Raw genomic sequence first — 25,717 nt, forward strand, 5'->3', positions numbered from 1 at the left:
AGTATGTATCCAACCTCCTTGCTAATAATTTGGAAGGCTAAAATATTGTTTTTGGCTCAAATTTCCTTATTCTGTAACCTTGCAAAAGCAGGATCATGTCTGGGTACGTGGTAAAACCATTAGCTGATATAAACTCAAGGTTACGCTTTGTTCATTCCTGAACATCCTGTGAATTCTGCACAGGCAAGTGAAAGTTCTTCAAATGGGAAGTGCAGAACACGTGTTCAACTACAAGAGTATCCTGACACAAAAACAAAGCATCAAAAGCATCAAGGGAAAGAAGAGGAAATACACATCAAAACATAACATTTTGCTAGTGAGCTTTACCTTTCGTTACAGGCCCGACAAAATGTGAAATTGAGAGGTTCACAGCTTCCTCGTTTGGTAATGTCTTCACCCCCTCCTGTGATAACAGTGGAAACTATCTCCCAGTCCAGTGTCAGAAGGGGAGTCTGTGTTGGTGTGTAGATTCCAATGGACAAGAGATCTTTGGAACAAGGCAACAGGGGAGTGTGCCTGACTGCAGTGAGTATTTATTGGTTCTTTCACCTATCACTAGCCAATTTATAATACAATGCTCACACAATTTCCATAATTCCAGTGGCTCATGATGTTTCCTTTGTTTCCCAGGTTTTCTTTTTTATTTCCTTTTCAAACATATATCCAGTTTCCATTGAAATCTGTTTGTACTACATGTTCAGAAAATGGATTCTGGTTCATAACAATTTTCTGCATAAAAGAATTTAACTCATCTCCTCCACCTTCTTCTACTACCCAATGGCCATTGGTTCTTTTGCCAAGTATATCTAGGCTAATTGCAAGTTGGAAACAAGTTCTCTTTATTTACCCTGTAAAAGGTCTCATAATTTGGAATGCATTTGCCCAGAAGATATAATTCCATTTCGTGTGACTCTCAACTATTGATACATTCTGGCCCAGTTGGCCCAGTAGCAATAAATGTTTGTGCCACCACAATTATATTAACATTGCTTTGCTACCAGATACTAAACTGTGATAAACTCTTGCTACAAAACTATCCTCATTCTGTGCCTTCTCAGGTCATATTCTTAACTTAAAAGTACATCTGAAGTTTCTGATAAACCAAAAACAGAACACAACTTTAGATTAAACACTGATGTTTGAACTGGACAGCTTAAGTTCAAAAATAATGAAAGTCATGTTTCTGACCTTTAAAGTTAGATTTATTTCCCAAATTTTGTTCAAATTTTGTGAGATCTTGTGTAAGGCATTGAACGTTGGAAACGCATGGGCAGTGACCTTTGGTTTTCTGCTATGGGCTGGGTGCAAGTGTCAGAAGGGGAGTCTGTGTTGGTGTGTAGATTCCAATGGACAAGAGATCTTTTGAGATTCTGGGACTTGGTAAAATTAGCTTCACATTGTGATCAACTTGTGATATGGATTTCTGAGCAAGCTAGTAAATGTGAAGGACTGTGTAATTGCCTAACTTTGGTTGAAGCAGATTCTGAAGGGTACAAGAGGATCTTTTGGGGTGAATGCGATAGGTTGGGCCACATCATGTTTTATTTATTTCTGTCTTGAGATCTTGTAAAAAAAAAAGGAGATTGTTACATTTCCGCTCAACTGTTTGCAACATATCCCCAAAAAATGTTTTTCATGATGTGAGCATATATATGAACACAATGAACCATTTCACAGTACTTACAAACCATTGAATGATTTGATTTTGACTCTTTGAGCAGCAACAGCCCAATTTTGCACAATGTGAATGTGGAGAAAATAATTTTTATTAATGAGGGAAATAAGAAGAATAGAACATAATCTTAGAGTTATGATTGATTTTACATAAATTGGAGAGTAACTGGAGGAAAATAAAGTCCTTTAGAGCTATCAATGAGAAATTATAATGGGGAATGAGGAAATTATGCAAATTGAATACAAGAAATAGGGTAACCAAAAGTCAAATGGGAATGAGACACTTAATGTATTTAATATTAGCAGTGAAAGAGAAATTTAAAGATCTAAAAGCCACCAAATTCTCAGGACCTGGTGGCTTATATTCTAGAGTTCAAAATATGTAGAAATAGTGATAGTTATACTTTTCTGAACTTGTTCTAGAACAGTCCAGCGGATTGGTACTTAGCAAATATAAGTCCACAGTACAAGAAAGAAAGAGAGTAAATAAGAATCATACGCCAATTAGCCTCAGTATCTACTATCGTGGAAGTCTTAACAATTAGAAAATCATGGTGTGATCAGCTAGAGTCAACATAATTTTATAAAAGGAAACCATTATTTGTCAAATTTATCAAGTATATTTGAGGATGTTACCAGTAAGTTGGCTAAAGGAATGCTTGGACTTTCAAAAGAAAAGCTAAGATACCACACAAAAGGTTAATATGAAAGATAGGGATAATTGGAGTGGGTGTAATATATTATTATGGAAAGACTGAGAGCATGTTTAATTGGCTGGGAATCTAGCACATGGGGACACAGTCTGAGGATTGTTAACAATTTAAGATTGAGATTAGGAGAAATTTCTTCTCTCATTTTTTTTTAATCTTTTGGAAATGTAAGAGAATTGTGGATACCCCATTATTGAACACATTTAAATTGAGTTGAAGGTAAAATGCAACCATCTAATGCTGCGTGGTAGAGTAGGCTTGTGGGATGATAAAGTTGACTTCAGCTTCTATTTCCTTCTTTATTGTATGTTAATTAGAGCTAAACTGTTTGGTAGCAAAGTCATTTCTTCACACAAACAGAAATCTAATCCCCAAAAAGTTGTGGACAGCAGGTCAAATAGGGCTTTTAAGCTTCAGATAGCTAGACATCTGTTTTGTCAGTCTAAATGGAAATATGGAGCAAAAGTGGGTGAGTGGAGATTAAGCACAGATCAACCCTGGTCTAGTTAAATGTGGAGCAAGACTAAGGGTCTGAATGGTCTGCTTCTATTTCTATACTTCCTGTGATCTAACTCTTTAAATTCCAGGCAATGACAAGAGTGGCTGTAAATCTGAGAGAAAACGCATGCTGTCGCGACTTTTCTATGGACCTGTTGGCCACTTCAGTCAAAACAATATCTTTGCTACGCCTACATCTCTGAGTCCGACACTGGAAAGGATTGGTATGTCTCTACGCCACTGCAGCCCAGACCTGAAACAACTGTTCATAAAATCTGGATTGCTGCTTTCTATCTCCCAGTTTGTAGACCTGGACATTGGTCAGGCTGACCTAGAAGTAATTCTGAGTGAGATTGTACAGGGGACATTTCTAACCAAGGATTTAGCACTCACTGCCCTTCAGTTTTCTGCATCCTCAAAATTCTTTGTCAAAAATTTGTTTGGAGGCAAATTTCTGAAGAACCTGAGTCTATTCAATTTCACTGGCAGCCTCGGGAGTAGGGGGACATTTAATTTCAGTCAGTTCTTCCAGCAAATTGGCTTAAGAGGAATGTATAGTGGGGAAAACTTTGTGGAACTTGCCAAATTGTTCTCTCCGATTGAAGACTCCTATTTCTCCAAAGGAACCTCAGAATTCTCCAAGAACACCTTCAACTTGAATCAGACAATTGAGGACAACTTTGGGCGGCCAGTAAATTTACAAGAGAACCAGAATATGGTGAAGCTTATAAGTACTCTGTTTGAGGATCAGAATGTGCTTACAACATTGCGTGAAATCATTACCTTCTTTGGTGGACAGGATGATAACTTAGCTGAAACAATCCAACTGGTGTTAAGGAGTGCGAAGGTTGGTATCTGTGAACGCCCGACTTCAAATCTCTTTGTTCCGAAGTGCACTGGAGATGGACGGTATGAAGAGATCCAGTGTCTAGGCACAGATTGCTGGTGTGCAGACAGTCAAGGGTTGGAGATTCCAAACTCAAGAGTCCGGGGTCAAAGGCCACAATGTCCTACCAAGTGTGAGCAAGAACGTAAGCGATTAATAGATTTGAGAGGACACCAATCAGCGGGATCTGATGTGTTTATCCCTACATGCAGAAGTGATGGTAATTTTCAGTCCATGCAATGTGATGGGATGAACTGCGTTTGTGTAAATCTCCAGGGTAGGAAGACACCTGAACTAAGGAAGATAACTGGAGGAGGCGTGTTGTGTAAGTTTTGACTTTTACTGCAATTTATATATTAAACATTTTTGCATCAGATTACATAGGCTATGCAGTACTGGAAAAGGCCATTTGTTTGATCTAGCTCATGCTGGCATGTATGCTTGGCTCAAACCTTCTCCCATTTTTTGAGCTTGAACTCAATTAGCATAACCTTTTATTCCCTTCTCCCTCATATGCTTGTCTAGCCTTAATATATTTAAATGTATTGATGATATTTACTTTACCACTCTCTGTGGCAAGCAATTCCACACTCTCATCACCTTTTGGGTAAGAATGTTTTTTCTGAATTCTCTGTTTGATTTCTTGGTAACTATCTTATACTGATGCTCTCTCATTTTCCTTAAAATTTGAATTTTGAGACCTTTTCTCTATTGTGCCACTTTTTAGCCTAGATTTTTGGCTCGGTGAGGCAGGGTGAATCAACTTAAAATCCTAATGGTATCCTTGAGGGATAAGTTTTGAATGTGAGGCCGCAGCTGCTTACTGGCTGTCTTGAACAATGAGCAGTCCCAAACATTGCATCCTTTTCAAATTTTTACTGCCCTGATGCTTCTTTCCAATCAGTTCTGTCACTGGGCACTGAAGATGTAGAGAGAACATTTTCTGCAGTTAAAAGAACCCCTGGTGTTCCCTGGAATACAAGCACCATGTCTGACTTCATTATTTCCAAGTTTGATAATTGCAGTTTTTTTTTCATCTCACAACATATTAAACTCTTCGTATGGGTGTAGGTTAAAATAGGAATTGATGCTATTTTCACCTTTAAATGAATTGACTAGTTTCAGTATTTATTGATAAAATGTTAATTTATAGTTCAGACAGTTTTGTTTTGTTATTCTAAGTTTATTTCATTAAAACTTGGCTGATCTGTGGTCAGGTGATTATTGTGCCCATTTTAAGTCAGTGTTTGGTCACATTTTAAATACGATTTCAGTCCATGGAAGGCCCTGGTACTAAATTGGCAATAGAATTCAAAAGTCACTCATGACACTGGATTTTTCAAATGAAAAGAGACTTTGAGCCTATTCAATATCTGCTGAGAGCTATATCCCTGCATGTCTGGTATCATCATTGCAATTTTATATGCACCCTCCCCAATGCTTCTACATGTTTTTATAATATGGCAACCAGGATTGTACATAATACTCCAGGTCTAACTGAGAGTCGATACAAGTTTGACAAAATTTCTTTGATTTTCAGTTGTATCCCCCGACAAATAATCACCAGTTCTTAGTTTCTCTGAATGAACTTGAAACCTGTGTCATTACTTCTAGTGATTTATTTCCAGGTAATTTAGATATACAATTTGGATTGTTATTTTCCCAGTAAATACAACCTTCTTAAATTTCTTGCCAACATTTAAGTTTAACTCATGTTGAAATTCATTTGATAAATATATGCCATTCAGCAAGTATACTCTTAACTACCTGTAATTTGCTACATTAATTCTCAGTATTGCATATTTCCCATCTATCCTCAATTTAGTGCCATATGCAAATTAATTGTGTTTTTATTTAAACGTCTAAATCCTTAATTTAAATTGAGTCACATAATCAACTGTAACATGAGAGAAATAACAACTACTACATTTTATATGTTCAAGTGTAACAAAGTTGTTTTCCAAAAATAGTTAGAATGAGGGATATCATTTGCCTGATTCTTTCCCTGTTGGATTTCAAATTTCCTCACCTCTCTTTCCCCTGATATGCATCTAGAACCATTTGGAGTCAAAGGACCCCATTCAGTTATACTGGTTATTACAAAGGGTTATTCACTCCAGTACAGTAGTACTTCTGCCAATGGTTGGAGAAGAAAAATATTTGCACTTAAAAGCGGAGACTTGAAGGTAGTTCAGTTGAGCCTGCACAGACATTTGTGGATCACAGAAAACCATGTACCCTAATCATTGGAAGAAAGATAACTACAAAATTATAAATTCAAGAAATGATTACTGTGATTCATTGCTTCCATGAAGAATTGCAACTGTAGTTAGTGGAGATTGGAGATAGAAGTACATCATTCTGACCACAATGCTGATTCATGCTTACTTCAAGCATAGTCATTCACCACACACTTAATCTTCAACTTTCACAGACTATGAAATAGATTTCTGTCAGTCTGGTGGTTAGTATTGGTGGACGATGTTGATGATTATTTCTTCAATGAATGTTGACAATTTCAAAGCACTGCAGCACAGGCTGTGGATTCTCACATAATTGTAAATTCCAATTTTTGCAAGTCATATTTTGCTACATAGGACTGAGAGTGTCAAATTTACCTCAAATTGACTGATTAACATTGTGTCCTTTCTAATGAAGTGATGCTTGATTCACAGCGTAATCCTGCTAACATTCTAGTAGCTAATCAAGAAACATAGAAAATAGGAAGAGTGCTAGGCCATTTGGCTCTTTGAGGCTGTTCCATCATTCAATATGATCATGGCTGATCATCCAGCTCAACACCCTGTTCCTGTTTTTGTTTAACCCCATACCCTATGATTCTTTTAGACCAAAAACAATAGCTAACTCCTTGTTGAAAACAATCAATGTCTTGACCCTCAACTGCTTTTGTAGCGGAGAAGATACGCAATGGGGTGCCTGTTGTTAAGTATTCAGTAAATTTAAGCTGAAGTAATTTTATTGAAGCAGCCTCCCTAAGTGGCTTGCTATACATCCCCCATCCCTCCCAATCTAATTAAGGATGGCAGGTAGACCAGGATTACAGAAGGTCCAGTTGGAGGTCCTGCAGCAATCTTCAGACGCCAGAAGAGGTGAGTGAGGCTGCGCAAGTGAGAGATGCAGAGTATGCTTCAAAATGAAGGTGCCCCTGAAGACTTCCCTCTTTAACATTTAAAAAATGACAATGCATTATAAGGGGCCCTCAGGGCTGTGGGTTGATCCCTTCAAAGACTGCTTGTGGAACATCATAAATCCTGTTAAGCATTGAAAACTTCTGATGCTGATGATTAATTCAGCTACTTATAGCCTAGGTCACAAGAAGCAGCTAACTGCACAGTGCAGACACAGTCAGGCTTATTACAATGGGGCAGCTGGGGCAAGGAGGGTTTTCTATGGAGCTGTAATTGGTTTGCTTTCCTTCCAGCATCCATGAAGCAGGCTCTTGTTATGACCCCTGCTGGTGTTATTACTGAACAAGTTAGAGCTGTTTTTCTTTTGTTTTTTTTGTGGTGGTCTATCACTGCAGATCCACATACAATATTACAGATTTAGTTTTAAGAATAAAACAGAACTTACTTCACAAAAGAAGTGAAAACAAAAAAGGAAGGAACTTAGACTTTTTACAATCCAAGTTTACAGTTTTTGAAGCAATGTTAGAATATAATCACATTAATCCCAAAATAGCCCTGTACAGTACTCAAATGCACTTGTTCACTAGGTCTAATTTAACTGTACCTAATGCTTCACTAGGTCTAATTTAACTGTGACTTCAACTCCCAGTCGAGAAAATATTTCATACTCCTAAGTTTAAACATTCTCTGCTTCAAATAACCTATTTATGTTTTTATACAAACATTCCTGGTCTGGAACTAAACTGTTTTACCAGCTTCTCCCATTGTCAGGAGCATTGCTTCATCCACTTCTGCAGAACTGCACCAAACTGAAACTAAACAAAAGACTCTATTGCCCAGTTACCAGAATCTTTGTAATAGATTCTAGTATTTTACTGGTATTCCCTACAATTAGTGGCAAACTAACAGGTCTATAGTCTCCATTATCTTCCTCCTTCCTTTATTAAATAGTAAGATTACATTTGAAATCCTCCAATCTGCAGGCAACATTCTAGACCATATCAATTTTTTTTTAAATTACAACTAGTATGTCCACAATTTTTATACTCATCCCTTTTATCAGTCTGAGATCAATGGACTCTAAAGGATTTGTCAACTCTGAATCTCATTAATTTCTCCAAATTTTAACTAATTTATTTCAGTTCCTCATTCTCACAAGTCACTTGGGTCTCTCATATTTCTGGGAGATTTCTTGTATCTTCCTTCATGAAGACAGATGCAATGTAATTATTTAGTTTCTCCAACATTAGTCTATTTCCTAATAATATTCTCCCATCTACTAGTAATGGACCTCTATTCATCTTTGCTAATCTTTTAATTTTTACTTATACATAGAAGCTTTTACAGGTCATTTTTTATGATTTTGTGTTCATATTCATATTGTAATTTTTTATTCTTTATCATTTTTTTGGCCTTCCTTTGTTTAATTCTAAAATGCTCCCAAGTCTCGAGTTTACTATTTTTTAGGCTACTTTATAAGCCTCCTCTTCTTATCTAATTCAATTTTTGTTAGGTTGACTTACTTTTCTTTGTATATTTTTGTGCCTTAAATCAATATGTTTTTGTTGTGAAACAGGTACTAATTCTTTCAGTACTAGGATTGCCTTCTGTTGTCATAACTTTTAATATATTTTCCCAATACAACACTGTCAGCTTACCCTTCATGCCTCCACAGTCTCTTTTGTTTAGATTGAAGAACCTGGTTTCAGATTTAACTACATATTTTTGAAAACAAAAATGCCAAAGTTGTCAATGAAACTCACAAACTAGTTTTAATCAAAAATTTGCTTTTCTAAGCAATACTCTGTTAAATAAAGCCTAAGCATTTTTAGGCTGGACATTGAGCAAAGATGAAAACTTTTATCTTTGATAATCCTTTTCTCTTTCCAGGTCCCAGTGCTTGCCAATTGTCTGCTGCAGAGAATTTTTTAAAGACAATTGAGATATTGCTGTCAGAACCAAACTTGCTCTCAGTGCCTTCGGTCTACGTAACTCAGTGCAAGGAAAATGGAGACTGGCGACAAGTCCAGTGTGATGGCCTTCCACAACAGGTCATTGAATTTTATCAACAGTGGATTTCTCAGAATAATGGAGGCCAGGAAATGTCATTCACTGCTATCTTAAATGAGGTCATTGATTACCGCAGATCATCTAATGTCTCCAAGAGTTTTGAGATGTTTGTGAAGGAACTCTACAGAAAGAGGCATCACCATGTTTTTTCAGTTTTTTCTGCTTTCTCAACTTTTGATTCAATTTCTGCTGATGATGTTGCAGCAATTGTCGCCTCTAAACCTGGCACTAATATCTTGCTGAATCCTTACGTGTTTTGGCAGTTGTTGTTTGGTGCTGTGACACACTATCCTGGTTTATACACTGATTTCAGTGTGAAATTGAATAAGATGGAGCTGCGTAGATGCTGGTGTGTTGATGAGAAAGGACAAGAACTTCCAGGGACAAAGGCTGAAATGGGTCGATTTCCCCAATGTAAGCAATGCAGCAGTTAGAACATCTCTCAAGCGTGTTTAGTAATTGCCTTCCTCTCACATCTTTTTAAAAGCTTTCTCTCAACTTTCCCTTTCCTGTGAACTTTACTTGCTTTCTTCCTTCCCTTCTCTCAATGATTGTCTATGACTCTCCCAATGCCTATCCCTTACCCTTCTCTCAATTGTTTACTCCTTCCCACTTCCGTCATCCCTTTTATTTCATCTCTGTACCCGTTTCTCGTTATACTGTTTTCTTACTTTCTACTACTCTTCTACTAATTTAATAGTTACCACAGGAGCAAAACTGGTCATTGTCAGTAATTGGAGAAATATTCTTTGTGAATCAAATGCCCATTTTCCACTGTGCCAGATTTAACAAAGTCAAATTTTCCATATAAACCTGAGATCTGCTGTCTTGGTATGCCTTGCTTGTCTGTCTTGTTCCATTCTATGCGTCCACTGTAACTCATCTATGTGACCATTCTGTGATACACATTATCCAAATGTGGCTTGATTGACACCATTTTTCCTTCTGCCCTCCACTTTGTTCTCAAGTCGAGATCTCTCTAGATTTTCAAACATACATTTAGCATCCACATTTCGAAGGTCTCTGATTAGTTAACAGGTCTTCTTTGTTATCCAAATTTCAGAGGTATGTAAGAAAATGGATAGAATGTAACATCTTATGAGTTTGTTCTTTGATACAAGCTAAACTTTTCTTGAACACAGATTCCTCATCTTCAGAAAATTACTTCTAACAATCTCTATCCTTCTTTTGACTTCAGCATTCCATCTAACATTTTCATTTTCCAAAATTAGATAAATATACTTACTTGTTCAAGTGTGACACAAACCACTTCTATGTCATTCTTGTTTGCTTAAATGAATTCCTTCTGCCTATCATAGTCTTAGTCTTTTTGGTCTTCATTTTTAATCCATGTTTGGTATACAGTTATTGAGTTGCATTTAAGGTTGTGTATAATCATTATGTTCTATTTACATAATGTGCATCTTTGTGTTTTGTTCTAGGCCCAGGATCCTGTGATCGTGCTGTTCAACAAATCTTTCATTTTATTGTTCAGGCAGAGGAAATAATGGTGGATTCCAAAAATTCCAATATTTCCTTTGGCCAGGCTTTCTTATCTGCCAGTGGTATACAACTGACTGAGAATGAACTTCAGTCTTTTGGGAAGTTCCAATCAGCTCCTTCCTTTTCTGAAGCTTTGTTGAGTGGAGCTGACTATGCTGTTCGATTGGCTGCCCAATCCAGTGAGCAACTTGGTTTAATGTCTAAATGTGCACATTATTGTGCTGACCTTGAATTAAACTGTCTTGCAATTCTGATTCTGTGAGTTCATCTATGTTATCCTCAAAATTTAATATGATAACTCTGTAACACTGTCCTATTGCACTCATGGTATCCCTACCCTCACTGATCTACATGAATTCTTAGTCCACAAATGTTTCTCATTAAAATTTCTCATCCCAATATTTAAACTTTGAAATCACTCCTTCTTATCTCTGTGGCCTCTTCCAGCTGAATATAAAGCTAGTTCATTTGAGAGAGAGATCAGGAAGCTCCTATTCACCCCATGAAAAGTGGAAATTCATGATTTTTTTTCTCTGCGAGTATCATGTATACCTGGACAATTGGCATTTTCCATGTGGAAAGTAATAGTTGTTTTTAATTAGAAAAGACCATTAAGAATTATGGGGTGAATAGTAAATAAGTTTTAAACTGATTAATTGACTCTGTTTGGGTTGCTCAATGATCTTCCGTTACAACCTACAGCCTTAATTACCTGCTTCCTAGATCTAGTATTCCTTCACGCACACATACCTTATTTTTCTTTCAGTTGACTAGGCCTCCGGAATCTTCTCCCTATAGCCCTCCATCTCTCCCTGCATACTCCCTCTTCAAACCTTCCTTTGGTGACTCCTCCCTATACTGCCTTTTCTAACTTGGCATGGGGTTTCATTAGCGCAGTCACTGGATGGCTGCATTGTGGCATGGAATAATGCCAATGGCGTGGGTTCAATTCCTACATTAGTTGAGGTAGTTCGTGGAGGTCTGTCTCGTTGCATTGTCCCATGCTTGATATGGAATGATGCCTCTCAACCACATCTCTCTCTCTCTCTCTCTTTCTTTCTTTCTCTCTCTCTCTCTCTCTCTTCATCCCTTCCCCCCTCTCTCTCTAAAACAGAGAAAAACACTTGTTGTCCCCAATGGGCTATAACTAATTACTTTATATTCCTAGCTGGCTCAGCATCAAATTTATTTGATTCTATGAGATACCTCAGGATATTTTTCTGCATGAAAGATTACATTAGAGCTATGTAATTGTATGTTATCATTACTGCCATATATAAATCTGGAAACAACTTGTCCCAACAGAAAATTCACTGGATTCCCAGAGAAGCAAACTACTGTGGTGTAACTTGCTACAGCAGACTTTATAGCAATGTCTACCATTATTTAGATTGTCTTTGTACATACAGGTGTTTAAGCAAGTTTCAGAATGAGAGGGTGAAAAAAGCCAAGCATCTGGAACCTAAGTAAACATGGTCAGCAACTCTGTATCGCCTTAACCAGGTCAAATTGTGAAATTAATGAGAAGGAACTGTAAGGCCTAAGATTTCACCATGACATCATCTATTTCATTGACTTACCAAAAAAGGCACCAAGGTCCCAAATCTCGAAGACCCACCCCAAGCCAGGCACTGTTGCTTTTGCTGGCTTTGAGAGTCAGGGAAAGCCAGCAGACTGAGTTGTACTTTGCACATCTGTGCTTCATGGAAGCAACTGCACCCATTACAGTACAATTAATCAGATCTAATTTTCATTCGTGAAAACACAACTTGTACATTTGAGACATACCATGAGAATGTCTAAGGTCTATGATGTTTGTTGGAGTGATAGGCCACAATTTCAGAGGGAAGGTACAGTTATGGATAGGGCAGATACCCTTTGTGAAATGTCATGCGCTCTTTGGATTAGTTAAAAGTAGACACTATGTGTAATAACAGTGATAAGCCAATTAGAAATATTCTGCTCTTTGGAACTTCCAAGCTGTTATGCTAATGATCAAGCTGTCAAGGGAGGTGTCAAAGGAGCTGTCATGCTGTCAGGTGACAGAAATGTCCTGGTTTCAAAATTTCTAAATTAAGATTTGTAAGGAGATCTCAGTTATCTGTAAGAATAATAAGGTGGTTATGGAAGGGGATTTTAACTTTCCAAACTTAGACTGGGACTGTCATAGTGTTAAGGGTTTAGATGGAGGGGAATTTGTTGAGTTTGTACAAGAACATTTTCTAATTCAGTATGTGGATGTACCTACTAGAGAAGGTACAAATCTTGACCTACTCTTGGGAAATAAGGCAGGGCAGGTGACTGAGGTGTCAGTGAGGGAGTACTTTGGGGCTAGTGACCATAATTCCGTTAGTTTTAAAATAGTGATGGAAAAGGATAGCCCAGCTCTAAAAGTTGAAGTTCAAAATTGGAGAAAGGCCAATTTTGACGGTAATAGGCAAGAACTTTCAAAAGCTGATTGCGGGCAGATGTTCGCAGGTAAAGGGACGGCTGGAAAATGGGAAACCTTTAGAAATGAGATAACGAGAGTCCAGAGACAGTATATTCCTGTTCGGGTGAAAGGAAAGGCTGGTAGGTGTAGGGAATGCTGGATGACTTAAAGAAATTGAAGGCTTGTTTAAGAAAAAGAAGGAAGCATATGTCAGGTACAGACAGAAGAGATCGAGTGAATCCTTAGAAGAGTATAAAAGCAGTAGGAGTATACTTAAGAGGGAAATCAGGAGGGCAAAAAAAGGGACATGAGATAGCTTTGGCAAATGGAGTTAAGGAGAATTCAAAGACTTTTTGCAAATACATTAAGGAAAAAAGGGTAACGAGGGAGAGAATAGGACCTCTTAAAGATCAGCAAGGTGGCCTTTATGTGGATTCACAGGAGATGGGGGAGATACTAAACGAGTATTTTACATCAGTGTTTACTGTGGAAAAGGACGTGGAAGATATAGACTGTAGGGAAATAGATGGTGATATCTTGAAATATATTCATAGTAGAGAGGAGGAAGTACTGGATGTCTTGAAATTCGTAAAGGTGGATAATACCCAGGACCTGATCAGGTGTACCTGAGAACTCTGTGCGAAGCGAGGGAAGTGATTGCTGGGCCCCTTGCTGAGATATTTGTATCATCGATAGTCACAAGTGAGGTGCCGGAAGACTGGAGATTAGCTAATGTGGTGCCACTGTTTAAGAAAGGTGGTAAGGAAAAGCTAGGGAACTATAGAACGGTGAGTCTGACATTCATGGTGGGCAAGTTGTTGGAGGGAATCCTGAGGGATAGGATGTACATGTATTTGGAAAGGCAAGGACTGATTAGAGATAGTCAGCATGGCTTTCTGTGTGGGAAATCATTTCTTGCAAATTCGATTGAGTTTTTTTTGATGAAGTAACAAAGAGGATTGATGAGGGCAGAGTGGTAGACATGATCTATTTGGACTTCAGTAAGGTGTTCGACAAGGTTCCCCATGGGAGACTGGTTAGCAAGGTTAGATCTCAAGGAATACAGGGAGAACGAACCATTTGGATACAGATCCGGCTCAAAGGTAGAAGACAGAGAGTGGTGGTGGATGGTTGTTTTTCAGACCAGAGGCCTGTGACCAGCGGAGTGCCACAAGGATCGGTGCTGGATCCACTACTTTGCATCATTAAGTAAATGATTTGGATGTGAGCATAAGAGGTATAGTTAGTAAACTTGCAGATGACACCGAAATTGGAGTGTAGTGGACAGCGAAGAAAGTTACCTCAGATTACAATGGGATCTTGATCAGATGGGCCAATGGACTGAGGAGTGGCAGATGGAGTTGTATTTAGATAAATGTGAGGTACTGCATTTTGGGAAAGCAAATCCTAGCAGGACTTATACACTTAATGGTAAGGTCCAAGGGAGTGTTGCTGAACAAAGAGTGGTTAGCACTGCTGCCACACAGCGCCAGAGACCCGGGTTCAATTCCCACCTCAGACGACTGACTGTGTGGAGTTTGCACATTCTTCCCGTTTCTGCGTGGGTTTCCTCTGGGTGCTCCGGTTTCTTCCCACGGTCCAAAAATGTGCAGGTTAGGTGAATTGGCCATGTTAAATTGCCCGTAGTGTTAGGTGCAGGGTTAAATGTAGGGGAATGGGTGGGTCGCGCTTCGGCGGGTCGGTGAGGACTCGTTGGGCTGAAGGGCCCGTTTCCACACTGTAATTAATCTAATCTAATCTTGGAGTGCAGGGTCATAGCTCCTTGAAAGTAGAATCGCAAATAGTTGGATAGTGAAGAAGGCGTTTGGTATGCTTTCCTTTATTGGTCAGAGTATTGAGTATAGGAGTTGGGAGATCATGTTGCAGTTGTACAGGACATTGGTTAGGCTACTGTTAGAATATTGCATGCAGTTCTAGTCTCCTTCGTATCGGACGGATGTTGTGAAACTTGAAAAGGTTCAGAAAATATTTACAAGGATGTTGCCGGGTTTGGAGGATTTGAGCTATAGGGAGAGGCTGAACAGGCTGGGGCTATTTTCCCTGGAGCGTCAGAGGCTGAGTGGTGACATTTATCAAGGTTTATAAAATCACGAGTGGCATGGGTAGGGTAAATAAACAAATCTTTTCCCTGGAGTGGGGCGAGTCCAGAACTAGAGGCCATAGAGAGATAAAATATAAAGGGGACCTATGGGGCAACGTTTTCACACACGTGCATGGAATGATTTGCCAGAAGAAGAGATGGAGGCTGGTACAATTACACCATTTAAAAGACATCTGGATCGGTATATGAATAGGAAGGGTTTGGAAGGATATAGGTTGAGTGCTGTCTGCAATATAAAGAAATCAGTTCACCCTGTTTACACCTGAGGTTTATTGTGAATAGAATGTGTGTTGCACAACTGATTTGGAAACTTAGTATCACAGTAGGATGCCAGTTCACGGTGTGATTGATAGTTTCAAAAGTGTTTAAGAAGTCTTTCAAATGGGCTTTTAATACAAATGTTTGCTTTTATAAGTGACTAATTAGTTGAAGGAAGTTAAATGCAGTGAGTATTTTTTAATATATGAGCAAATACATCATCAGATGCTTGGAACTTTTTCTCATTTAATCTCATCATGGGTCCTAAAGTTGATCCATAGTGGATACCTGAGTCTGTTTACATAGAATGTGTAAGGCAGGTAGTTTGGCAAAACTTAGCACTAAGTGAACATACAATGGTCAAAGGGGTTATCTGGAAAGACATAGATTAGCTGAAAGTTATGAGGAGCTATGGGACATGAGGTGGCATTAGTTGGCAGGTACTGGTGGGTGGGTTTGTGTAGATGTCAGAGATGAGTGGTATTTTTTGTTCTATTGTTTTATCTTGCAGCTGTGACAGAGTATCAGAGCATCGAGGTACCTGTTTCCCACAGCCCTCATCCTCCATATTTCTTACTGGCTGCCTCTGATTTCTTTCTCAGGGCAGTGACTTGTGTCTGATCCCCCCAGAGCAAATATCTGACTGTCTGGTGCACTTCATCCTCAAGGAGCTGGGAAATTCTCTGAAATTTCCCATCTTCAAAATACTTGGCTTAACTGTGTGTCATTAATTCATATCTACTGCAACCAATGCAAATTGGGAATTTTAATGCATGTCAAATGTGAACCAGGCAGTGAAGTACTATTTTCAGGATATTAATGGTGGAATGCTACTTCCAAGACAGCAACGTTTAGATTTCTGTGTTTAAATATACATCCACCACCGAAAGCCGCTATAACATTTCTGCTTAAATAAATAAGGAGTACCCTCACCTTATTGTTACTTAACAGCAAATTTACTTATTATGATGAGAATTGAAGAACTATGTATCAGATAGATTTTCAGTCAGTAAAGGAGGAGACAATTTTGGAGAGAAGATAAAAAAGTGGAGCTGAGGAATATCAAATTATCTCATTGAATAGTGAAGCAGACATGATGGGCCGAATGGCCTACATCTGCTCCTTATGGTCTTATGAAAAAATTACCAGCAGTAAAGATAACATAATTAATACAAGAAAGTTCAAAGCTTTAGATATTGAAAGCAGGTATCTGATTAGTGACAGATATGTTATAAGAGAGATAAGTTTGGAGAAGCATCTTGTGTTAAGAACTGTTTTTTCCGCGTTAAAGTCACTTGTGTATCAAACTCTTGTTCTGTGAGCTACCTGACTTTACTAATGAAGTGCTTTCAAACAGTTCTACAATTCTCTAGGAGAAATCAATTCACCAGAGAAGGGATTCTTGGGGAATTAACTCTAAAAGGTTACAGCCCTTACATCCCCCAATGTGATGGCCTTGGAAACTGGGAATCAACTCAGTGCTTTGAGAGTACTGGTAAGTGCAGTTATTTAACTTGAAAAGTGCCAGAAAGCTAACAAACTTTCACCAGGGATTAGATTGCACAACCACAATTGCTTGTTTTTCTAATGGTCTTTGAGAGAACCCAAAGTGTCAGCGTGAGGCAGGTTTTGGCTGGGAGGTAGAAAAGGCAAGCAATACTTTGAAGCATTTAAATGCTAGAGGGAGAAAGAATAGTGCCAAGTTGTATGATTTTTTTAGAGATTTCAAGAACTGAGAAATAATCATGGATCAGGCACAGCGGGTTAGTTGCCTTGTAAAAGAGAAAGACAGAGTAATGTACCTCAGCTACATAAAGTGTCCAAGATGGTGGCTCACTATCACCTTCTCAAGGGCAAAAAGGAATGCTGGCAAGAAACTGCAAGACACATGTCCTATGAGTGAATAAAGAAAATGTCCTCTTTCAGTGTGTGCAGTAGTTGCTGTGTTTTTATAATATTTACTGCTTTCATAACTAACATTTGAGATTATTAATTTAATGATGGACTTGTACAATATAATTAATTAACATGCTGACATTTCTGTAATGGAATTTGGCTTTCAGTTGAGCCAGGACTGGATTAAAGGGAATGTGGGGCAACAATGATGTGGGAGAGGAAATGGGTATATAAACCATTTGCCATTTATAATTCCCTTTTATGATTGGGCATTATATTTGACCATTTCTCATTACTGTTACCATTTTGGTTCACTACAGGTCACTGTTGGTGTGTTGATAATTCTGGGAATTATATTCCTGGTTCACTGGTTAGTCGCCTGACCCAGAAACCTCAATGTAAGTTGAAAGTTGCATGGAAGCCTGTTACCTGTATCCTAACTCACACCAAGTCCCATTTGCTCATCTAGCTGAAAATACACTAGATACTGGACTGGAAATGTCTCAAATTTAAAGTTCTCATTCTTGTGTTTCTCTTCTCCCTTGACGTAAAGGCATCATGTCCCAGGAAGAAAGCATCTCACCCAAACCATTCCTCACATATGAACTGAAAAATGCATAACATTAATGTATCTCACTATGAGGACCATCACAGTACAGACTAATTCTGCTTTCACCTGACTTACAATAATTTCAGAATGTAAAGTGAGAGTTATGCCATTAATGCTGAAAACAATTAATTTAATATAGAGCAGAGATCAAATCAGAGCACTTCATTGTCTGAATGACCCAGCTACTCACTCAGCATCAAATCATTGAGCTATTGAGGAAGCCAGCTGTTTTTAAAAAAACATGTTTTCCATTTTCTTTTATCTAGTGTCTCCATATGTCTTGTACTGATGCACATGTAAAATTGTAAAGAGAGCTATGGACGACAATATCTTCTTGACATTTTGCTCTCTCTCAACATCAGATTATCAACTCATCACATACAGTGTTAATTATGCATATTTGTATTTTCTTGTGCTTCATTTTTTTAGAACACCAAAATAGTTTCAAAATTTTGGGGCTACAACAAACAACTAAAGCATTTCAATCTTCCTTTTCCAGGTCAGACTCCATGTCAACGCTCTCAAACAAATGCTGCAGTGGCTGGATGGAAGCGTGTGGGTTTTCAGGTTAATTCTACAACCAGGGAATTATTTAATCCAACTTGTTCTGTGGTACGTTCGAAACAAAATGATGACTACCACCAACACTGCCAATTTATATAGGAACCACATTGAACAATGCAGTTTTACTATTAGGATACCCATTAGGATTCCCTTACAACTCTTTTAAATGTCCTTTGATAATTATGACTTCGGTTAAAAATAATATGTTTCCTTCAGGCATCTCTCTGAAGGAAAGCACCTCACAATAAAGGGTGCTTTTAGGGGACTATCACGAACATGATCTCTTCCAAAATGAGATGCATTCACATTCAGGTACCCTCTCTGAAGGAGGGGCTTTCACTATCATTTCCCCTTTTAAAGAGAAAAACTTCTCATCATTCTAGAACGATATATTTTGAAATCTCAGCTGACCACATACAAACTATCAATTATACAATATATTCCATAATGGGATTTCATTTACTCAGCCATCTCTGAAATCAAAACAGCTGCAGACTTCAAACAGTTCTCTTACAGATATTAAAATGCAACTTCATTGTAACACTACCAAAGTACCAGAGTTTACCATCAATAAATCAGAATAAAGTTAACACATCTGCCTTGAATAAGATGGTGAGACCACAGATGAATTAGATTGGTGAATACCATTCATTAAATAGTAGTTCCAGGTGATTGTATCACAGGCGATGTCATTAATTAGCAATTCACAAACTAAATAAGTCACAGATCAAAGAAAATTTATTAGATATCCCAGAGTGGCTTCTTGCTGACACCATTTTAAACAGAACGATATCCTGTTGTAATGGCTATTGCCTTTTAAAATTACATGTGCTTACCAAGAGAAAAGTCATTATTTTTGCTTCTATTCCCCTTGTGGTCTTGTCGCTTTTAAAGAGACCGTCTTAACATCAAGAAACTCTTTATGCAGAGAGAGATTGATCAACAGTTCTGTTGGAGAGAGAGCCTTAACATTAAACCACCATTTTGTGAGACTTAATTATCCCTGAAGTTTTCAGAGCAATACACTCACCATCAGAATCTTATTTTAGAAAAAGGGCCTTCATCACAATCCATTTATGAAGACTTGGAGGTGCCGGTGTTGGACTGAGATAGACAAAGTTAAAAATCACAGAACACCAGATTATAGTCAACTATAACCACCTGAATACTCCATAGGCACCTGATTTGGAAGCTAGTGCTTCCAAATACAACTGTTGGACCATAATCTCATGATGTGTGATTTTTAACATTTATGAAGAGACACTCAACTATTTTAAAAAGGGTTGGAAAAATCTCTCCCTTACCATCTGAGTGTTCAGCACTGTCTCAGTGGAGCTTAATGGGGAAAATCCAGCAGAGAAGTTGAGATGTCTGTTATAAGACCTTCTGTCCTGGGACAAGTGACTCGCTTTTCCTAAAGATGGGCCAAAGTATAGGAGAGAAAGGGACAGTCAGATAACAGGAGATTAAGAAGAGTCTCCTAGACAGTTTGTTAGACAGGGTCCACCTGGAATCCCATGTGTATTCTACTGGGATGTCTGTAGATTGATCACCCCTGTAAAGATGGCCATTCAGCTGGGTTTTATATTGGTGGGATTTGGTCCTTTTTACCAATTTCTTCTGAATTCAGGCCAATTTTATGCTGCAAATCATACCCACTAGAAATATGATTGCGGATATCCAGTGGTATTCTTACAAGCACCAGTTGAGTCATCACTTTAGTTCATCTGGGCTAAACCAAAACCCTCGGCACATCTCCAGTGCACTGGCTAACTCAATCTCTTCCACCAACCAGTTACATAGTATTAGTGTGTTTGTACTCCAACAAAGCTCCCTGCATGATATTTTTTCTGGACCATAAAAGGACAAGAGCTCTGAACATCTAGTTGAATCATTTAATTAACTAGATAGATGAAGTAGGAAATACATTTTCTCAAATAGTTTTCAAAAAATCTAAACATGCAAAAAGTACATTTTAAGCTTTACAGTGTGTCTCACCTTTTAACTGGCGTTCACTTGCATTGAGTAACGTTTGTATTTTGTTCTGCAGAGTGGAGAATACAATATCTTGCAGTTGTCAGATTCTGGAGATGGTAAAGCTTGGTGCATTGACCCAGTGACAGGAAAGGCTTTTCAACCGGCTGTAACTGATTCAGATGGGCAGAAACATTGTGAGTACTGTTACCAGAATTGAGTACAGTGACAGTGTGTGAGACCAGGGGTGATTTCGAAAGGAATTCCTACATGCAATCCTGATACTGATTTCTACTGCAGTGTAAGACTCCTGATTTCTAGCCTTAAATATCAAACATGATAAACTCCCTCACAATCCTCAGTAGGATCATGCTGAGCTGTTACCATAGATATAGATAGAGCCATCAGGCTACGAAGAGACAAAGGGTCATTCATCTCATCACACTTGCTTTGCCATTCGTTTAGATCTTGGCTCTCTGGTCTATCTCAACACCACTTTCTCTGCTATTTTCACTTCCCTTGATGCTGTTAGTCTCCAGAAATCTGTAGATTTCTGTCTTGAATCAGCTCAATGATTAAGCTTCCAAAACCATCTGGGCAAAAGAATTTCCTCAGATTCACCATCTTCTGAGTGAAGAAACCCCTCCTCATCTTAGTCTTAAATGACTTACTCCTTATTGTGAGATTATTTCCCTGGTTTTAGAATCATCAACCAGAGTAAAAAGCCTATCTACATCCACCCTGTCACCCTGTAAAAGATTTGTTAGTTTCAATGAAATGCTCATATTTGAAATTCTGAACAGTAGAGACCTAATCTTCCCATAGTACAATCCCACCATCCCAATGATTAATCTGGTGAGTCTCCTTTGCACTCTCTCTCTATCACAGTATATGCTTCCCCAGGTCAGTGGATCAAAAATGCACTCAGTATTCAAAGTGAGGTCTCACCAAAGCTCTATACAATTACAACAACACATTTTTACCTTTGCACACAAATCAGCTCGTGATGAAGTCCAACATACTGTTTCTTTTCCTTATTGATTGTTGAATCTACACACTAACTTTCAGTGACTCATGAACAAGGCAGCAGTTTCCCAACCCCATAACTGAAAGTTGCTAGCTAAAGGAAAATGACAGAAAGCAAATTTAATTAACTAAACACCCTATTAAGGGCAAATCAGACTACTGGCATTTTATTAGTGGCAGATCGGCCTGTCCTATCACATAAATAGAAGCATGGAATACAAAAACAGGGCATCCAGTATACCTTTATTAGACATGGCAGAGATATTAAGAACAGAAAGGTTATGCTGCAATTCTACAAGGTTCGTTTAGCCACAGCTAGAATATTATGTGCAGTTCTGGAATCCACAATATAGGAGGGATGTTTTAACACTGGAGAGAATGCAGAGGAAATTTACCAGGATGTTGCCTGGGCTGGAGAGTTTCAGTTATGAAGAGAGATTGGATAGACTGAGGTTATTTTCCTTAAAGCAGAGGAGACGTGATGAGATATATAAAATAATGAGGGTCATAGGTACAGTAGACAGCAAGCAACTTTCCTCTTGATGGAGGGATTAATGACCAGGAGCATAGATGGAAGGTTGGGGGCAGAAGGTTTAAAGGAGATGTAAGAAAAATTGTCTTCACCCAAAGGATGATGGGAATCTCAGGCCTGTATAGGTGAATGAGTCAGAAACCCTCAGAATATTTAAGAAGTATGTAGATGTGCTCTTGCCATGCCAAGGTATGAAACATTATGGGCCAAGTGCTAGAAAATGGGATTAGTGTAGTTAGGTGCTTATTTTTGACAAGCACGGATATGCTGGGCAAAACAGCCATATGCTGTGCTGTGGTTTTCTATGACTCTCATTAAATTATGCTGAACCTTTATAAATCACTGCATAGACCTCAGGTTGAGCATCATTGCCAATTCTTGGCAAAATACTTTAGGAAAGTTGTCAAACCTCAAAGAGGCTGCAGAGGTGATTTATGAGCATGTACCAGGACTGAGTGATGTCAGTTCTATGGTGAGATTAGAGAAACCATGTTGTTCTCATTAAAACAGAGAAACCTTGTGGAAGTTATTGGAGAAATGTTTGAAATTTGAGCAGCTTGAAAGGAGTACACAGAAAGAAACTATTTTCAGCATAGCAGAACACTCCAGTTCCTCTAAGCTCGCCATTTAGCTGGACACAAATTGATTCATTTGGCTGAATAAGTAGAGAGGAGATAAAGAAAGTGGAGTGTAAAGAGTTGGAGTGCAAAAGAGTAAAGAAGAGTGTTGGTATAATTTGAAATGGATTGCCTGATTGAATATTGGAAGTAGATTCAGGAGTCGCTTTTAAAAGAGAATGAAACATTTGTTTGGGAGGGAGCAACTTGCATGGGAAATGAATAAAAGGATAAAACTCATTAGGTCGTTCTATCAAAGAGGTGGCATTATCTGATGAGCTAAATGACTTTCTCTTGAGCTGTCAGATTCTGTAAAATTCAATCTACCATCCATGTGTAAAAACTGGGATGTGAATCAATCAGCTTCTATGAAATTAAAATTGGACAGCTGATTATCAAGTTTAGTTGGCAAGTTGGAAGTTGACCCGATTATGTCAAGAAGCAACATGATTAAAAGAAATGAGTCAAGGTACTTTTGCCTCTGTTCTGTGATAATGATACTAACCTCTCAGCATCAGCATTGATGATTAAAATGCCTACAATATTAGAAACCAGTAAGTTAAACATTTGTCATAAGTGTGCATTTGTTTCCATTCTTTCAAAAGAAGGGTTGCCAAGTTGTCGGGGAGGCCACATCAGGGTGAGATTTCCAAGAGATTGTGTTCTTGCCATCTGGAACTGTGAAAATATCTTCAAAATAATTTCTGAAACTGCCGGCAGATGTGTTGCATCCTCCAATAATACCAATGACTAACAATTTGGAAGGCTGTATATGAGGCTTTCTTGTCAGAGAGATAATCAGAATGAAAAATACACATACAGCAGAGTTAAAGTGTTTAAATTCTGTCACAATTGCTTTTTGAAATAGATCCGTAAATTATTTTGAAACCAAGTTAGGTGTCTTTGGGAAAAAAAGGAATTAAACAGTGCGGAGAATGAATGTGATGCAACTCACTTGTTTACATATAATGAAAGAGCTTGCAGTTGTGGCATACTTCACATCAGGACCTCAGGACATTCCAATGCATTTTATGACCAATTACTTACTTCATACTTACTGTTTACACATAGGGAAAAGGGAAGCCTATTTGTATATTGCAGAACTCCACAAATAGTTACAAGCTAATGACCACTTAATCAGTTTTTGTAATCTTAAGAATTAAATATTGACCAGGATGTGGAGAAAACTCCCTTGAAAATACACATTGCTATTTAAGTCAGGTCCTCTTCTTGTTAGGGCTTTCTAATGGTCTATACCATTGAATCATAGAATCCCTACAGTGTGGATACAGGCCCTTCAGCCCAACAAGTCCACACTGACCCTTTGAAGAATAACCCACCCAGACCCATTCCCCCAACTCTATATTTAACTCTATATTTACTAATACACAGAGCCTACGCATCCCTGAACACTGTGGGCAATTTAGCATGGCCAATTCATCTAACCTGCACATCTTTTTTGACTGTGGAAGGAAACCAGAGCACCCGGAAGAAACTCTCGCAGTCACGGGGAGAATGTACAAACTCTGCACAGACAGTTACCCGAGGCTGAAATTGAACGTGGGTCCTTGGCACTATGAGGCAGCAATGCTATCCACTGAGCCACTGTGCCGCCCTAATACTGTGCAATTAATAATTAAACAGGCTCTTAGACACAGCATCAAAAGCAGAATTAGGAGTTCTTGAGGCACAGGAGTAGTGCCCTTACCTCTGAGACAGGAGACCAGGTTTTAAGGCCCACTTGCTCCAAAGGCGTGTCATACCATTGCTGATCAAGTTGATTAGAAAATATCTTCAGAGGGCTGTGAAGTTCAGGCTTAATTTTAGTGCAACCAAGATTTGATATGAATCATTGTGGCACAGTGGTAGTGTACTTATGTCTGGGTTAGGACACCTACATTCAAGTTCTACCTCTCTAGAAGCCTGTAATAATGTCGCTGAACAGGTTGACTTGAAAATATGTAAAAGAGTAGAAAGCAGGATTGGTGGCAGTGAAATGTCCCAAAAGCAAAAACCAACTAATAGTCTGCAACACTTGTGGGAGCAATAACAGGATAAAAGCAGTCAACTAGAAGAAAATGTTAATCTCAAAACTAGGAAGAGATACAGAGAAAACAATGTGGACTTGGAAAAAAAGGAAAAAAACAACCATAGTGGGAAGAAATGAGGACTTTAGAGAGAAGTTCTGGCAATACCTGAGGGCAAGAAGGAAAAATACTTCACAATAACAGCACAAGGATCAAACTAGAAATGAAACTCTGAAGAGAAGTATTTAAACCTTGAAATGAGCATCACTACCACTGTCTGCAAGCTTCAAGAGGCACGACCACAGTAGACAGAGCAAAAGCCAAAAATGTTATTCAAAACGAGGCTGCAGAAAACTCATACAGGTAATGTATAAAACAATCCAGAAAGTAGGCACCATCATTTTGATTATGAAAATGTGGGAAACCACCCCAGGTAATACAGAGATGGCATGCTGCTATTTAGCAGAATTTGAAATTTTAAAATAAACAATGTGTTGCAATATTGCTAGTTATCAAAAGCTTTATTGGAAATAAAATTCTTCCAATAATGCCACAATACAAAGTTTGAATTTTGAAGAAACTTTAACATAACAGCATTTGACCAGAATTGATTTAATGCAAGTATACAAGCTTGATGTAGCGAGTTAGAAATAATATTGAGATTCTACAGGTTTGAAGGAACAAGAATAAATAACGACATGAAGAAGGAATAGAAGAGGAAAATAACACTTCAGAAAATATTTAATACTTGAGACAGGTTAAATAAAATATAGGATTGAACATTTTGAAGAAAATATGTGATACAGAATTGCTTCAAAAATAAACAATGATTATGAGGCTGAATAAGTTAGTACATTATTGAATTCAGTGTGCCAAATAGTGGATAATTTTAAAAATCATAAAAACATCAAAGAAGACACAGAAACATCTGATGAAATGTTAGAAGTCTTTGATAATTACATTAATCTGAGAACAAATGAAATCTTTGAATGCGCAAGATTCAACAGAAGAATTCAGCTTTGAAGGGAATCTGGAGAAAATCTCATTAATGGCCAATAGAGATTAATACTAAACTGTGACTATGTAGCTTTGAAATCAGAATTCATAAGAGACTAACAAATCTTTTCCAGATTTACTACAGCCCAAGGAAAAGTTAACTTTCGAGACGGT

The 25,717-nt window shown here is 38.2% G+C and overlaps 1 protein-coding gene across 1 annotated transcript in view; it reads left to right on the forward strand.

Moving 5' to 3' along the window:
* The window catches only part of tg (thyroglobulin), a 367,649-nt gene that overhangs the window by 22,481 nt on the left and 319,451 nt on the right, over window positions 1-25,717 (forward strand). The window contains exons 8-15 of the mRNA XM_087985879.1: window positions 340-525; window positions 2,972-4,093; window positions 8,808-9,401; window positions 10,430-10,669; window positions 16,659-16,796; window positions 17,518-17,595; window positions 18,307-18,419; window positions 20,422-20,542. Of these exons, the coding sequence (XP_087842005.1) occupies window positions 340-525; window positions 2,972-4,093; window positions 8,808-9,401; window positions 10,430-10,669; window positions 16,659-16,796; window positions 17,518-17,595; window positions 18,307-18,419; window positions 20,422-20,542 (2,592 nt within the window). The remainder of the gene's footprint in view (window positions 1-339; window positions 526-2,971; window positions 4,094-8,807; window positions 9,402-10,429; window positions 10,670-16,658; window positions 16,797-17,517; window positions 17,596-18,306; window positions 18,420-20,421; window positions 20,543-25,717) is intronic.

The sequence above is a fragment of the Chiloscyllium plagiosum genome, unplaced genomic scaffold (assembly GCF_037043375.1).
Source record: "Chiloscyllium plagiosum isolate Xiang-an unplaced genomic scaffold, Cpla_swu_hap1 HiC_scaffold_4, whole genome shotgun sequence".
Lineage (NCBI taxonomy): Eukaryota > Metazoa > Chordata > Chondrichthyes > Orectolobiformes > Hemiscylliidae > Chiloscyllium > Chiloscyllium plagiosum.